General features: G+C 40.9%; 1 protein-coding gene across 1 annotated transcript in view; it reads right to left on the reverse strand.

The window, feature by feature from the left end:
- The window catches only part of LOC310934307 (vang-like protein 1), a 39,281-nt gene that overhangs the window by 16,921 nt on the left and 3,902 nt on the right, over window positions 1-18,458 (reverse strand). Inside the window, exon 2 of the mRNA XM_083898001.1 lies at window positions 14,980-15,106. Within this exon, the coding sequence (XP_083754127.1) occupies window positions 14,980-15,106 (127 nt within the window). The remainder of the gene's footprint in view (window positions 1-14,979; window positions 15,107-18,458) is intronic.

Here is an 18,458-nt window from a genome sequence, read left to right on the forward strand (position 1 = left end):
AGTGTCAATCCCCACTGGGCGCGTATTTAGCGAACCAGCTCCGGTGGCCATGGCGATTACGTTCCACGGCGGTGACAGGCCCGGTGGAAATCGGGTTAGTCTCATTCCGGTGCCGATGGTCTTTGCGGTCCATTTTGGTTCGTTTAGAACTATGTGAAAGCAAACTGTAGCCACGTCTGTTTGCTAAATTGTAACATTTTTCTGACTGGTGCGGACCAAAGCAATCGAACTATAGGTGTGAAAGAGCCATAAATTATTGCATCGGACTCATATTGGTATTGGTAGATTCTAAAGTTTGTGATATCGGACACAAACAAGTGGTATTGTCCCATCCCTGATAAATTCTGCTACAGATACACCTGCTGTCCAAATTTTCCCAGCATTATATATCCCCAAAAGTTTTGTTTGAAAATGCTGCTAGTATTGTTTTTAGTGGCTCGGTGTGTGTGTCTGTCCGTCCATACAACCAACAGAGGCCTCCAGAGGCTTGTTGCATGAATGGGGTGAAGTCCGCCATCTCTGATTGCCAGTGCTGGGGTAGTTACTGAAAAAAGTAATCTGCCAGCTTGGAGATGGTAACAAAAATAAGTCTATAGCCCTCATGACAACATTAGATGATGATGACAATTCAAAGGAAAACAACACGGAATATGCGCGTCCTTCCATGCCTTCATCATGTCTCGCTCGTCTTCTTCGTCTCCTTGTGTTTTCAATCCTCCCGTAAAGAATAATAATAAGATAATTTTTTGATTCGTAACTGTAATGTGATTACTGATGTTGTCAGCAGTAACTGACCAACACTGCCGATTGCCTTGTTTTAGTTGTAAAAGCCCAGGACTGCATTTAGTGGATATTTGGAAACAATGACACAGTCATCCACATTCACTTCCTGATGGGTTCTTATGGCCCACAACTCAACTACCAGTAGTGAAAGTAAAGATCCATCAAAAGTTACTTTCATTTTCATTTTCACCTCTCTGGTAGCCTCATAACAAACATGTGTGTGTACTTTAGTTTCACAATTGTTAGTAATAACACAGATTACCTTTGCTGAAAAGCTCACCTGGATGTTTTCATATGAAAACATAGTTGTGTGATTGTTGCCTTTGACCAATCAGTTTAGAGAGGGCGGACATAGGCTTATCAACATAACAAGAAACACGGTTCAAACTTTCTGTTGTTCACATCACATCAACATGAGATACTTGTATTATGAATAATACATATTTCCATGCAGTCAATTTGTGTGTGGTGTGTTGCTGGAGTGGAGCAGGTACGGCCACTTCATTAATAATGAGTGAGGCTGAATGAAGAGGCCCTCATCCTCTCATACACAGCAGAGCTTTTACTCACTCGTGGCAATTATCCCCCACAGAGAACAAAAGTAAGCAAACACTTTTCTTTGTATATTAGCACAGATAAGTGCTCTACAAAAGGAGAGCCACAAGTTCCAACGAGATTTACACATCATCGGTGTTGATCTCTACCATGTTACCCAGCAGCAAAGGAGATTCTTGTTAAAACACATCAAGAAGCCTTTTTACACAATTTCAATGTCATGTTTGAGACACACAAATATGTGTGTAAATACAATGAGGTGATGTAGAGAGTTGGGCAGTATATGCGTATCGAAATCGAAATCGCGACACTCAGAGCCATGAACCTGTCTCGTGGCGTGAGAAGGCAGTATCGCGACACGCCCTTTCTAACTCCCAGTTATTTTTCCAGTCAGCCACATGATATGTGCTGTTAGTGCTACCAAACTTAATTTTATTAAGGGTGTCAAATTATCGCGTTAATTGTTATTAATTAATTACAGTCATCATTAACGCGTTATGTTTTTTAATCGCATTAATCTCTTCTTTACTGATGTCCCCGCTACCAGGGGCAGCGTCAGACGCAGCGACAAAAGCGTCATAAAACCATGTCTAACTTTACCAAACACAGACATGCTGCATACCCACAGAAATGTCAGAAACTCAGCTAAAAGCTCATATAAACCATTCTTATATTCACCAAACACAGTTAAAACACTGATGGATCAAACCCGCAGGAGTGGAAAAAAAACGTTACAGCGCACATGGAGAAGCGGCACCGGAGCGTCAGCGTGTTTATGTAAACAGTGGAGAATTCACAGATTCTAACGGTACCATTTTTATCACTCTACAAACAAGATTCACGGATCCAGTCCCAACAACAACTGACTTTCAAGAAATACAAGTGGAAATGTTGTCTTACCTTTGCTGTTTATCAAAACAAGTTATTTCCAGTGGAACAAAACTGCTTCTGATGAACAGGGTATCCGCGGGGTCTTAAAAAGTCTTAAAAAGTCTTAAATCCAGTAATTTGAATTTAAATCCTTAAAATCTTAAATTCTCCTAAAATCTCATGAAAGGTCTTGAATACAATTTTGAAAGGTCTTAAAAATCTATTATTGTTAGTTTTATATAAAACATGCATAAACTTCAGTCTCGCTTTGTTTCTATTTTTGAGGATGCGATAACATAACTGCACCACAGAACTGTTGTAGGCCACCTGTGCTGCCTGGTGAGAATTTATCGTGCACAACTAGCTAGTGTGCTGTGCATGCGCTGCGGTGTGTTATAGCTTAGCATAGCAGCGGAAAAAAACAAAAGCCCACAGCTAAGCCGAATTGCTTGCATAAGATGGGTAAGTTCAAGTTCAACAATTTGTGGCTCCAATTTTCCTTCATGTCTTATTTACTTTTTTGCCATTATGGATTTGAAATGGATCTTAAATTGTATTCATTATGGTCTTAAAAAAGTCTTAAAAAGTCTTAAATTTGACTTGTTGAAACCTGCAGACCCTGAATGAAGAACTACACTTCCCAGCATGCTTTGGGGACAAATCCCAGTCTGATTGATCATTTACTTTGTATTTTTCAACAGTATTATTTTGTTACAGAAAAGAGAGAAATCTTTGGTTATTTATTTATGTTAAAATCTGTTCACAGTGTTCCAAAAGATTTGTTTTTAAATGTTACATTAAGTCACGATATAAGTAAATGTTTTAATAAAATGTTTTTTAAATTTAAAAAAAATCGAGGAATGTATCGAATCGTGAGTTTGTGTATCGTTACAGCCCTAGTAGATATTGTTGAACACAGTAATTGTTAACAGTCTTAGTCTTAATCCTGTCTGACCACAGACTGAAAGAAGAGAAAGACAAGCATGACCGAATGCGTGTGTGTTTGTGTGTGTGTTCGAGGGAGGAGATCAATAGACATTAGTTGTAAAGAAAAGTGTCTCACTGACCACAATGCACCTTGAGAACACTCAGGGGAGACGTGATTCACTGCCTCTCATGCCTTGCAGCACTCATCACTCTGAGCCCTTGTTTCATACTCCTGAATCACACACACACACACGTTTACAGACAGACATGTTCAACGAAGCTCCAAAAAGAACTAACAACACATTGGGGTACAATTGCGTGGTGTAGCAACCTAGAGCTGAAAGGCAACTATTTTGATCATCACTACTATTTCAAGAAAAATCAAATACTGGCAAAAAAACATAATTTCCTGCTTCCCAAATGTGAATAGTGTCTGTTTTGTTTTTCAATGAGCATAAATGGAACAGTTTGGTTTGGAATTGTGTTGTTTGTTGTTTTATTGAGAACAATTGAATGTACTACCCAATGTATAATCCTTAAGGTATTTTGACCAAAGCATGTCACAGACATGTTCATTAGGACACCAGGGAACTAGGTTAACTTGTAGAAATAGGGTATAATATGTCTCCTTTAAGGCAAAGGCTTTGGTTTTCAGAGGCCGCCAGCTTAATGCGCAAAGGGAAAAAAAATCTTTTCTGGTATCTAAGGGCCAACTTATTTCCCTGACACACTTGGGAATGGGTGGTGTGAGCATGTGAGTTACAGTACAGCAATTTCACCACTAGTTGTCACTAATTCTTACACACCAGACTTCTTACACACTGGCTGTTGTTGACAATTCCATTTGAATTATTCACCAGGTTTCAACAAGCACTGCTCTGGTTCAATGCTGATGAAATTTGGGACACTGCTGTTGTCTGTTCATTTCTACTATACCTGGGCTTTCCCTGAGCCGACAGGACTAAAAAAAGACTTTAGTGACCCACATATCCTTGCGGGATTAGCCAATCACCACAGGCTGATCTGGTTCAGTACCAGCAGCCTTGCTTGCACAGTCCCATTCATCACATGAAAGTAGGTGAAACCGAGAGCAACAGGGAGAAGAGCGGGAACACAGAGGCAAGAGTGCAACATAAATGTTCACTAACAAGACAGCCAATTAACCGGAAGATTGATCCAGAGAGGCAGAAAAAGTGAGGGCAGCGGTCATTGTTCAAAGGCTACGATAACTAAGGGACAGAGAAAGCAACATGTGAAATGTCCCACTCACAACTGCATACATGTCATTACAATACACTAGCAAGACATGCGTCAGGTCAACTGATGCAATTTATTTCATACAAGACAAGGTTTCACAAGCAGTTCCTCGCAACTGCTGAGGTGTTTGAGTTGCAACGAAGATGAATAATGGAAACATCTGATATCACGTATGACTCACGGCTAAAAAAACAAAAAAACAATGATTTATTTCTCTAATTAAAAATGGATATCCCTTGTGTAGCCGTTACAAGAAAGCATAACACGTATAATGTATTGTCAAAGCAAGGGAAAGAAACAGTTACAAAAAACAGGAACTCTTTTTGGACGGAGGCAGCTTCAGGAGTGCGGGCGAGGGAGTGGTTTGTTAAGACGCGGCATGTGCCAAAGTATTTCTGTGATGAAAAGTTTGGCAAGGCTGCCAACTAACTGCAGCAACATGATACAGTAGCTGCCGAGCTTTAACCACAGCCAGTGCGACATCATGGCAGCACAGAGGCACTTGATTAGACGAATCATAATTGCATTATGGATTTGTTCTTTGGAATCGGAGGGATTTTCTTGAGGTTTGGGCTCTCACACAAAAGGCCTTCAGGGTGTTCTTGATGATAAAACTTTGCAACAGCTTCAGGTGTCCTTGCCAAAAAGCAGATACCAGAATTTATTACCGTATATAGCCATGATATATTTACTTTTAGTTAATATCAGAGAAATCAGCACATTTTGTCCACACTGATCTTTACAAATTATTTAACAGGCATCTGCTTTTATCACAACGCAGATACAGCGTGCTATAAGCCAGCGAGCATTGTCAAAGCTTTCAAGTGAATATTTTGTGCTTTCTCTCCCCATCAGAACAAGTAACAGAAGTAACAGCTATTGTCTCCCACGGTAAACCCAATGTCCACTAAAAGCCTGTTTTCTGTTGTTGGCCTGTAAGTGGGCTGCAAACAAAGCCCTACACTCAGCTCAGGAACAAATGCACTCTACTCACTCCTGGGAGGCAAAATGTGTGTAAAATATTGCACAGATGCATTCTCAAAGGACTCCTCACACAGCCATTAAAAACCACCTTTGTTCAGACTCATGGACAGCGTGCGAGGCTGCCAAGAACTTGTCAGGACAAGGAGGTGAAGCGCTTAAAAAAAAAAACATGTTCCCTTGACTAATGTGCAGGATAGACAAGAGACTGTGAGACAATGGCAGACTGACAGTTGAGCAGCACTCGATAAAAGAGGAAAATTGCAGTGTGGTTGAAATGGATTATGTACAGAAATGTCAGTTAATGCAAGAGCGGCACAGACTTGAGCTTGTTTTTATCCACCAAATCAACATCAATTTACTCCAAACCTATTTAAAATCATCATTTTATGTATGTATGTATGTATTTTAAGTTATCTTTGTAATTTCCAGTAGCACTTGCTGTGTGAAATGAAAAGCAATATTACATGTTTACTTAAATGAATGGGGATAACGTAATAGTACATTTGGCTCATTCATTTTTAGGATGTTGTGAGCTTTTCACCAAACCCTCACACTTGAGTTGTTGTAAAATACAACTACATCTGCAAATACTAAACTCTTGAAGGAACAGACCATTGCTGGACAATGAAATATGACTGATGAGATCATTAAATGGTATCTGATTTTAACAAGTTACTGCAATTGACAAACAAAAGATCAAGACAAAGACTCGCTGAATAAATAGACATGCACAACATACAATACAGTATAAGTCTACCAGGTGAATGTTAACATAATGAGAGAGTAACGTTAAAAGGTCTGGAGGCAAACAAACGTCATGTTTATTGCAGGAGCAATAAATTAAAGCCTTAATTTAACAAGGTGAATATAAAACTGATTATGGGTTATGCGATTCCAAACCAATGTGCCATGATGCATTAAAGAAGCATGAGCAGAACATACCTTAAATACAGGGCAAGTCTGAATAGAAATGGCAACATTTGTTGTTATTTTTGTGTTATGTAATTTTAAAATGAATGAATGAACAAACAGCACAAACTAAGAAATTGTCCATTTCAGATGGGAATTTGTTCAGAAATTGTTCATTTTATAGCAAAAACCAATCTGAGAAGTTTAATGTTGTGAATCAAACAAAGCAGCAGACAGCATGAGAGCTGCACATCATTCTCTATTTAAGTAATCTAGATGAATGTCCGTCAGCTGGATCAATCTCACCTGGCTTGGTTTACTCCCTGGTCCACAGCTGGCCACTGCGGGTGAGTTTGAATTAGAGTCTTCTTCTATGGTGGTGACAATCACTTCCCTTTTCTCCTCTATGGTTTCACAAACAGAAAAGACCTGCAGCATTTCATCTATGGCCTCCATCACCTCTGAAGAGTGTGTAAGTAAATCCATGAACGTCAAAACTTAACCTCAGCTCAGCTCAGGATGGACATCACTGCGCTCCTTCCCACAATCCATCAGTGTGTGAGTGTGTGAGAGAGAGAGAGGAAAAGAAGAGAGAGGGAGACCTTACTGACTTTCTGCTAATTCATGGCCCGGCCCCTGCTTCATCCATCCTTATATAAGAAAAAGATATTTCCCATCATGCACCAGGAGAAATTGTATAGGACTGTGTGCGTTCACTTGCCACATAATGTAAAGGGCTTCATCGAGCATGGCAGAAAGTGGAGGGGAATGTGGCGAGCAGGAGAGTGGAAGAGGTGTTTAGGGCGTGGACATGCTGACAACAGCGTTGGCGGGTAAAAGGATGGATGGATAGATGGGGAACAAGAGGAGGGGGAAGAGGAGTGGATAATAAATAAACATCCAGACAAAAACAAATAACAAACAGTGAGGTGACACAGCCACCAACCCTCCTCCTCCCTACGCTCCCTTCTTTTTATCCCACTGTCCCTCAGGGCGTACTCCCTCACTCGTCTCTTGTTCCCTGCTCCTCTCTTGCCTCAGCTCCACTCACCGTTCATTGCTTCCAACTCAGTAAGCACTGTGGTGTCGTGGTGCTGCTCCTGGTGTGGCTGTGTGTGCAAAACATCACAACATCCTGACAGTGAGTCTTGTAATGATGCTCTGAAGGATGTTCTATATTTTTACTGGTGTCACCAAATCCTGTTTAAAGTTTGGACTGTGAGTCAAAAGCCTGATAGAATGTATTCCTCTTGAGCAAACACGAGTAAAACGTGATAATCAGTGAGCTGATGTTGCACAGGTATTAATTAACCCATTAAGGCCGGAAGCACCTGGAATGTCTCTAAAACCTGAGCTTCAATGCGTACTAAATGACTGATTTCTCAGCCTCTGTTGCAGATATAGGAACACAATTCAAAAAGTATTTGAGAGCTTACACCTGTGGCTTTCCTGTGAAATTTAGTTTATTTAGATGTAAAAATGTTAAATTAAAGTGAATAACTATTTTCAATTAAAAAACAGTAAGAAAATAAAGTAATATCAACTTGTGTCAGTGCCTTGATTTAGTCCTGATGGAGTGTGAAGAACAAGAACAGCATGTAATGACTGTAAAGCCCAATTTATACTACTGCGTAAAGTGCTCTGCGTAGGTTACGCAGAGACTCTGCGTCGACGCAGAGCCTGTCGAAAGCCTCTGCGTTGTCTCCAAATGCACGAAATATTGTGTCCGTCACTCCGTCAAGAGACAACGGAGACGGCAAGAGCTGCAATTGGTCCTCAGGACAGGCCGAGATAACGCTGCTCTGTGCCGGCTCACAGTGCGCACCCGAGCGTCCACAGAGGCAGAGCTCATCCCCGCCGACAACGTCGCTGCCAAACCATAAATATGTCATATCTTAACACACACAGCACATGTTTAGACTCTAAATGGCCAATTTCTTGCCTCAAATTATCTTAAAACTGCGTTCCGTGACACAGAAAAGTGAGAAACGGCAACTGTTTCAACAACAGTCTTTCTCTCTCGACGCCATTGCTCACTGTAGCCAGAAGCACAACAACCTTGCGTAGCGACCCCTACTGATCGGGCGGGAAATTGCAGTGCGTATCCGTCACCACGACGCAGAAGTATGAAGGCTTGAGTCGTCTCCGTGGTTACGCAGTCGGATAACACATACGCAGTAGGAGAAGTATAATGTGGCCTTAACAGTCTGCTTCTCATGTGACGGTGATAGAGCTAACAGCGCTGTGGCATCTGCAGGTAAATCCACTGTCACCCCTGGTGCGCGGTTGTAAACACTCCGTCGGTTTCTGTGGTTTTTATCATCATAAAAAGTCATTATCGCTGACCTCGTCGTCTTAAAATATAATTATCTCTTAACCATAAATCCCGGTCGATTTGTTCAGCGCGTTCGAAGTTATCATCAATGACGTCATCGAAGACGAAACTGCTCAATATCACTGCCTTCAGAAATCTCTCCGATGTCAAAGTCCTCCATGTTTGTGAGAAGTAATTTCAAAACAATGTTGCAAGGAACCATTATACCCCAGAAAATTGACGAATCCGCTTTACTGGCGTCTATGAGAGAATAAAACGCGCAGCCGCTCTCCCGGGGTCAATGGTAGAAATGCGGCAACGCTTTCCCGGCGTCAATGGGTTAATGTGTATCCATCCACAGTTGAAAATATGTGTTTCTCCTAATGAAAAGAAATCCATAATAATTATTATTATAGAACATTAAATATATCAATATATAGAAAGAGGGATGTTTTTGAAGGATTTGTTTCACAAAAAATAGGAATTTGTAAAGAACAGTTCCATGCTCATGGCATATGTTGCCAAATTATAATTTCCCTATCATCACATCATCTTTTAAATCACTAAATATGCTGAAATCAATTAAAGTGGACCTAGACTGGAAGTTCCTATTAACGCTGTTTTTTTGGTGTGTATCTGCGTCATTACCTTGTTTATGAAGCCCTGAAGGTTCTAAACAAACAGTTCAGCCACTGCTGAGAACGCTGTGTTTTATTGTAATCTCGGGCTCAGCGAGATTTCTGGATATCCTGTTATAGTTACGTAAACAGCGGTTCTCCTGAACAGCCGATCCTCCTGCTCCGGGCACTAGTCCGGGCACATCCGGTTGCGTACATTGAACCGCAGAAGAAGAATAACGTCCGTTGTGGAGGTGTTTCACGAGCGACAGTGTCTTCTGACTCAAAGTCATAAAAGGGACTGAGGTGGGGAGTCGTGAAGAAGCTATTTTTAAACACTGTTAAAACAATGTTTTGATAATGAGGAGCAGTGCATCCACCGTTCCAGAGGGGGGCGCTGTGCTTCTGAGAGCTGGTGTGCTGAATATGTCACTTCCGGGGTACTGGCCAATCACAACATAGTCTGTCTTCTCAGGCGAGATTTATGTCTGAACTAGCCTACGCTGTCGGGGCCGACAGCAAGGGGTATATCCGCGAACTTGTTCAATCCTCAACTTTCCAATATACCCAAAGTATACGCACCCGCACCTGCAACTAACTGTTTTAATTAATTATTAATAAATTCAAAATAAAAACAAAATAACTGTTAAATATTATGATATAATGCTGACTACACTTTATACATGTTCAAAGTATCCATATAAACTCGATATTGAACACAGAATACCTGAACTCATACATTTCTCTAGTTTTTAATAAAACTAGCTATTACACCTTGTTAAATATTATGAATATTAAAATGCTAACCACACCTACCACTAAAGCCGAAAATGTGTTTTTAGCATAATAAATTAATTAATTTGCTAATTAATAATAAAGCTACAAAGATGGGGATAATTCTCAGGTGGTATGTGATGCCCATGCAAAATTTGAAGCCAATACCTGCAATACTTTGGAAGATACAGGCGAAAATATGTTTTTTATATCATTAATTAATTAATTAATTAATTAATTAATAATAATGGTAGACAGCTCAGAATCAATAGGGATCATCTACAGGGGGTATGTGACCCATAAAAAAAATAAGAAAATTTAATCTCAAACGCCTTTCCAGTTATCGCGTTAACGGCTAAAATCTGCGGACGACGGCGACGACACGGACGCGCGAGACCGATTCCATAATATCCGCGCGCAATTTTCTCGCGGATATAAATAGCACGGCTGACAAGTGCTTCAAAAAGGACAGATTTCTATCGGCCTGTTTCCAGCAACTAGGAGGTTTTTGACCATAAACACAAGTTAATATATGCAAGTAGACCTCCATAACTAACATATATGTGCAACAGGACCACTCTATGTGAGCTTTAATGCAAACAGAAATGCTGCCGTCGGTGGTTTACTTCACAAGCGTAAATTTAATTCACCCTTTTTTTGGTAGGAAAATGTTGTGTCACAAAAACCCATCATGTTCTTTGTTGATCAGTTGTAGTCAGAGAGATATTGTGATGTGCTAGCATGTAAACAGGGTTTTCATTATCATGTCATATCGGATATAAAAACACCACACCTGCCGACTCTCCATTCTACCATGGAAATGTATTTCCTTCTCTCTCCTGCTTTGCCCACCCATAGAGTGAGCAGCTTCAACAACACACACACACACTCAAATCACTAGGAACTCCATGATATGGGACTCCATGATATTCTGTCTCACAGAAGTCTGAACCAGCCACTCACCACAGGAAGGAAACTCTAAACATGAACACAAGTGTTCTTCCTCCTCCAAAAACCAAACATGGTCTTCTGTGCAGTGCATCCACTGTGAGGGCGGCGTCTACCTGTTCTGTGGTTAGCCAAGAACTGTGGCGCTGCAATTAATATAGAGGCATGGCTCTAGTTGGCAAGCAACGTGAGTAAGGTGTAATTATGTTTGTTTACCTGAGTCATGTTGTGATTCAGTTAAAATGATAGAATAGTAGAATATGTCTCATATGGTTGGCGCTGAAAAGTAAATGCATCAGGACAAATATAACACAGCTTAGTTGTCTTCTTTAAAAAGTGATAACAAAAAAATGCATTTATATATACCAATTTCAGACCGAAATACTCGGTATACTAAGGTAATGATACCGTCATCAGACACCAGAAAGTGGTATCAAGCCATCCTCAATGTGTTATGATCTTTTTGAGAAACACAATGAGATCTCAGTGTGATAAAACTGCACATAAGTTGAGTGCCCTACATTTAAATGTGTATAACAAAAGTTGAGCAATCACACACAGCACATCACATGCACATCAGACAGGTTCAAGTGCATTTTGAGCCAAATCTGCTTTCTTGCCAGAAAACACCTGATCTCTCACTGGAGCACAGCAGCAGCACAGACTATCAATTCTTTCAAAGCCAAGACACTTGTCAAACACTCCACAAACATCCATTTCAGTGACTGCACCCTCCATATAATACAAATCAACGAAAAGGTTTTTTTTTCTACACATAAAATATCTATCTAAAAATAAAAACAGCTCTGAGCAGATGAAGGTGCTAAGTGCCAGAGAATTCTTCACGGTTAAACATCTCACATTTCTGCTGTTTCACACCTTGTACAAAGCCTCCCAACAACACACTCCTAAGCCACAGCGCTGGCATTTTCCATGGATCCAAGCAACTCCAATGTCACAACCCATTGCAATATCCAGTTACACAACAATAAAGCAAAGTAAACTGATCAAATTACTTTGATGATTTAATGTCAGTCCACTGTACTTCTGTACAGGCTTTACTCATCTTCCACTGTTATTCACAAACAGCCGCTAACAGCTTAAAGCAAAGAAAGACTTGACGGACATTTACTGATGCGACTAAAAACATTTTAATGACAAACAAGCAAATTCTTAACCTTCACACATTAACACAAAGCCTGGAGCTTTGACCTTCATCTTTACATAAAAAGTCAGTGTGTAATATTTATTAGCAGAAATAGATTATATGTGAAGACCACCATAGTTCAATGATGCCCTTGAAAATTGTCACTTATTCTCACACACTGGATCTTTAAGGGTACAGTTCAGAGGCAATAAAGTATCACACCACGTGTTGAAAATATTGACCAGATTGGCTTTGTTGCATCTTGAATACTCTGTGTAAAATAGAAAGAAATAAACCATTCAAACAGCAGACAAATCCTCTGGATAGTTTGCTGCATTTGTATATCAAGCAACTTCTCCTCTTTGAGAAACTCACATGGGAAAGCATCACAGATGCATCACAGCCATGAGAAACTTTTGTGCTGGATTATGAGGACATCCCCGCCCAGAGCGATGTGCTCCTCTGTCAGCCAAGACTCTGATTAAGTCCCAGCAGTGGAGTAATGAGCGCAGCACTGCGCAGTTAGAATCCGAGACGAGTATGACACACACACACAGACACAAAACATTCACACACACCAGAGAGAGTGTGAGACGGCAGATCAGAATGCAAAACCAAACATACACACACACACATGCGCGCGGATTTGTGCTGAGCCTCTCTCTCAGTAGACTCCGTGGCCCTGATTACTCCAACCAAAGCCAAACACTCCCCACCCTGTCAGCAGCACTCCTGCGGGACGCAGCATGAATAAGACATGAAGAGAAAAATACTAAGGATGGCTCTGTGGCAAATCCTGTCATGTGGCAAAACTAGACAACGTATGCATACAAAAAACTCAAACATGGGCACGGCTAACAAGTCTGGCCACAAGGGAAAGTTAACGCCAAGTAGGTCAGTAAATGGTGGTTAATATTGGTTTGTATTTGTCATATTTTCCCTTCAGTGGTTCAAGCTAAACACTTGATGAAGGACGTGGAGGCGGACAGTTGTTTGGCTCTGATAAGCCAAACAGAAATGTGTGCTGAAGTCTCCATCTCCTCTTTTATTAAATAATATGTAACATCATCAGCTACAGTTAGCCAGTGTGTTCTCGTTTGTTTTTACTGTTCATTTGTCTCTTATGGATCACAACATCTTTGTTCAACCCTCTGCCACTGAAGTTCTCCCCATAAAGCATAAGATAGACAACTCATCAAATGCCAATCAAAATGTAATAAAATTCCATCCTCATTGTTAAATATCAGAGAGCATGTGAATGGGTCTTCGGCCTGATTTATAATCCATAATTTGGTACTTTTTCCACACCGTTTCCTGTCACGTTGTGCACCTGTAGGATATGTTCTTGCGGTGTGAACATTGCCATATTTTGCCGAGCAATGTTTTAGGTCATCACCGTCTCCATGCAGGATTTTTTTTTGATCAACTGGCTGCCAGATGTGAATACTAGGTATTTATTTGCCACCAAAGCAGAAATTATATACCACAAAGTACCACAAAAATGTTTATTACCTGAAGCGATGACTTTGACAAAAGCAGAATCCAAAACCAACAATTACACCCTTCTCCTTGAGTGAGGCACTGAAAGCTACACCCAGCAACATTACTTAATACTGTTTGCTATGTTGTTAATAATAACATACACACATTCCATGCTGCAAAGCTTACTACACATTTTTGTTGTTGTCTTTTTTTGTAAGGCTAACTAAAACAATATTTATATTTGGTCCGGATATAAAATATGATCATTGTCAGACATAAAATATGTATAATCTAGATCTATTTTGTCAGTTAATATTAGATCTATGGTGGCGTTTCACTCATAATAACTGCAAAACTGTTCTTTTATATGACTCCATACATCCTGATGGAGTAACACCATATGTTACAATATCTTAAGCTGTGTTAATGCAGTATTTATTTAACATATTAACAGCTTCCTACTTTATGGTAATCATTTAACAAATAACCCATCACATGATCCATATTTTGAGTTTGCATATAAAAAGAAAAAAAAGAAAAAAAGAGAGCGCAAATCTAGTGCTTTGACACCGCCTTGACCATTCTGGTAGGAGGCCTTGTAACGATCCCCTTTTATCAATCGACCTTCTCCACGTAGTAAAAAATACTATCCTTTGACAACAGGATAAAGATGTAGAAAGAGCTGCAGCCTGTTGCATCCGGTTCCTGTCATAGACATTTGTCAGTAGCAGGTTTCCTAAAAGTAGCTTATCCGCAGTCTAAAAACACAACTATCATTCCAAATCCTTATGGGCTAGTGACTTTCAAATCTCATGTGCTCCAAATCTAATATTACTCTTGGAATGGAAGGGTAAGGTGAAGGATATTCAGCTACAACATGCAAGTAAACTGAGTGAGTACTTCAATCAATAATGTTGGGTAATTCTGCTTTGTGAGGTAAAAGTGTGAGGTGACCGTGAGTGAGACATTGTAATAGTACTCTTCCACTATACAGCATAACTCGGCTCAGCTCGTCTCAATACTAGCTACCAATCAGAGTGTTTTCATTGGAAGAGTCCGACACAGGAATCAAACCAAACAGTGCCAAACTGTAGATCAGTTTAAAAGACTTACACATCCTGAGAACATGTTTTAATCTCCAACATTTAGCAAGGACATTTCTAAAATCTCAATTTTTAACAGAGGAGTCAGGTGCATTTAGAGAAAACAGTGCTGAAAGCCGGCGATTGTGAGCTAAATCACAACCCATTCAGCAGCATTTTAGTTCGGGTTCATCATAGTGCGCTTTGGTATCAGGCATGTCACCAAACCGAGTAGAGCCGAGTAGTGCTATAACAGTATAATGCAAAAGCTCCATAAAAGTTCTCTTTAATGTAGCTTTGTGTTACAGTGATGTGTGGGTTCAGTCCTACCTGGACCTGCTCTCCCCGAACAGCCGAGTCACCCAGCAGCGGCTCTGCAGGCGGTGTGTTAATTGTTACAGACTTTTCTGAGCGGCTGTCTTTACTGCGCACCTTATGGCGATCCCGGCTTCGCTCCCTGGAAAAAAAAAAATAACTGCGGTTAGCGGTGCATCATAGACATTGTCAGCAAAGCATAAAAAAAATACTCCAGCACCACTGATCTGTTGAATAATAAGAGTTTAGGAGAGGATGAGAGATTAAGAGATGAACGTGGTAAAAGAGACACACATATTGTGATATATATGAACATAGTGTCCATACAGAGACATTGGGACACAATATGAAAGCAGCTGCAGGCTGTCACATAAGACCTGAACTGCCCCGGTGTGAAACTAGAGAAATGACTCTATCTCTGTCTCCATCTAATTTCCGATCACTGGAGCTCACATGAACTCTGCCCCACATCGCCCTCCTTCATCTGTATCCTTCCTCCACTCTATCCACTCCCTCCAACACCGCACCCCTCTGTCCCTAACATATGAGCTCCATTAGCCACACTGACCCCCTGCACTTACAGCCCTAATCCTGTGTGCTGCATGAACGGTGGATTCTCCACATCAACCACCCACCATCACCGTCGGCACATGGCACTGTGCCCACTCTGCAGCTCCATTACCACAGAAAAGCTCAGCAGCCAGTTAATCCCTCATAGATCTCCTCTCCTTCCCTTCCAGCTGCTGACATCTTTAACATAATACGGTATTTCATAGATTTAACTGAACACACTCACACAAGAAATGATGCAAAACTGGTTACACAAAAATTCTTAATACATCGTGTTTAATTTGCATGAAAGTAGCTGTTCCCCAAGTACTGTGTTTAAGAGCTGTTGGTGGGAACGCAGGTCTCATACAGTAAAAGCTGAAGATGCTGTGAAGCGATTACTGGACAAACATATTATCCATAAACACATATCCTGCTGCATGGTTGAACATGACTTCTGTGGATGCTGTGTTTCTATGGATGCCTTTCTCAACCCTAATTGACTTCCCTGCTATGTTTCATGATAATCAAGGAGCAGCATGTGTGAAAAATACAGTTACACATCAGCATTATTTTGTGTGTGAGTGGGGTATAACAAATGTAACTCCAATATTCCCTCACTGGTGCTGATGCTTTTTTTCTGCTGTTGGTAATGGTAGTCTACAAATCATAATCAAAAGCAAACCAATGAGCTAACCATAGAGCTGACCTGGCTCCTGATATAAACATAAAAAAAATAATTCTGGAATAATGAAAAACAACAATTCATATAATTGGGTGACTGGAAATTAAGAATAATTATTTTATTTTTAGTTTCTGTCATAAAAACATTTACCCTAAATTGTACACACTGGAACTTTAATGCTGAGTAGGGGAAATAATGCCAAAGACAGGAAGTTCATATAATCAAAGTCTGACACAGCTAAATAAGATCTGTTTTCCATTTGTCATCTACTGAACTGTATATGACAAATTCTTGAGTGCTACCTTCTCACACATCAGTCCATTAACAAAGTGTACAGGATATCCTGCCTGCAGGGGCAATGAAGGCATCAGAGTAACTGACATGAGTAGCTATGTTCCAGTCTAACAGAGATGCAGTGGGATCCAAGTGTTTTGATGAAAGGGTGTTAACCAGAATGTTTTCCTTCACTATTCTTGTACTTCCTTCTGAAAATAGACGTGATTTCCTGCAAAAAACCCCGACAAGACCCAATGTTTCAATCTTTACTCAGTCAGAAAAAACTCTTCAGTAGCCTGCAGCAACCTCCTTCATTGACAGAGTGACTGACATAATGTTATCTAATAAATCCAGAAGATTAGGAGGTTGATGTAAGCCTTTAAATACATTACAGCCATGATTATTACTTTAAATGTTATTACAGCGCTCATCACCGCAGAAGCAATGGTTATTCCAGTGGGAGTGATCATCAGTCACAGGCTGTCATTGGTTATGATTATTAATTGGGGAGTAGTAGAGCAGGAGAGGGAAAAGACTTGGAGGAGCTGTGGAGGAGCAATGAAGCTCACAGAGCAGTGAACCTGTACTTGAAAAGTCAGAGTGAATGTCTGTCAGCAAGATAATATGAAAAATTATCATATAAACGGTGTGGTATAATCGTACGTTATGGAAGCTGGTCCTAGATCATAGATCAGGGTTGTGCAAAAACTTAGAAACTTATATAATATATATATTATATAATATATAATAACTGCCTTCCACGTCTTGGGAACAATTTGGGGCAGTTGGAGATGCTCAAGAAAAAAAGAGGTTCTTTTATTTTTTTATGAGTGAAAAAGACTCTTCGAGGCCATCATTAATGATTTTTTTGTGTGGTAAAGAACAAAAGGTAAGGAAACACCTGGTCCTCACTGAGCTTCCTTGACAGATGTGTGAGAAAAAGGTGTAAAGGTGATGATGTGTGTCAAGCAGATTTATAAACAAGTGTCTTGAAAAGTGCTATTGTGGATGCACACAAGAAACACAGAGAAGAGCAGACCTGCGGGGAATGGTTTGAACAGATTGGCCTCTGTCGAGCGGCTCCTCCCCTCCCCCAGCCTGCTTTCTCATTCCCCCTGCAGCAAGCTTCTGGGGCGATCACACTGCGTGGAAACCTCACTCCCAACACACACATGCACACTTTCCCCTCTGTCCTCCCCCCCTTCCCACATCCCTTCCTGCCTCATTAGCATGCAGCCGGCTCATTGGTATTCCAACTGTGTGCTGTGCTATGATTTGATTAATGGAATTTGACTTCCAGCGTGGATCCTTGAAATGAGTATGGCTTTTTGGAACAGTGAGGGAGGGATGGGAGGGGAGGGGGAGTCCTGTGAGGCTGAAGATGTCTGGCATTGAGTGGGGCAGATTCTTGCCAACTAGGCTGTGAGAGGTGAGAGAGAGACATTTCCCTCAAACACCTGAGGATGAGAATGGCTGTGATCGCATTTTCCACGTCACGCAGACGGAGGGTGGTGGCAGGAACTACAGCCAGCAAGTGTGGCACACCAAACTGTCTGTGGACCAATTTGTTCTCCCTTTGGTTGGCGGATGAACCCACGCACCTGTGTGACACAGCTTTGTGCCGATTCAGACATCGGCGCCAAAGCGTGGCAGGGAGGAGCAGGGCTTCACGGCCACAGCCAAATGGGTAGAGCAATGAAGCCAAATAAAAACTGACCAACAGTGCACTCAGCTCAGTCATTTCAAACTCATAAACATGTTATAGAGCCAGAGAGGGAGGGTGGAAAAAATCAAACGCTCAGTCTGTTGGGGTTGTTACAAAGAAAGCTTCGTTATGAATTTATTCCAACTGGCATTAAGTTTCCTCTGACACAGCCAGTTCTGCTTCCAACCGATATTTCAAAGTGGTGATCACTGCTGCTGAATCTACACCTTACACTGTGACAACTGCAGGATGTGAGATCTGGAGCTGACCCAAAATGTG

This window comes from Microchirus variegatus (genome assembly GCF_963457635.1).
Source record: "Microchirus variegatus genome assembly, chromosome: 1".
In the NCBI taxonomy this organism is placed as follows: Eukaryota; Metazoa; Chordata; class Actinopteri; order Pleuronectiformes; family Soleidae; genus Microchirus; species Microchirus variegatus.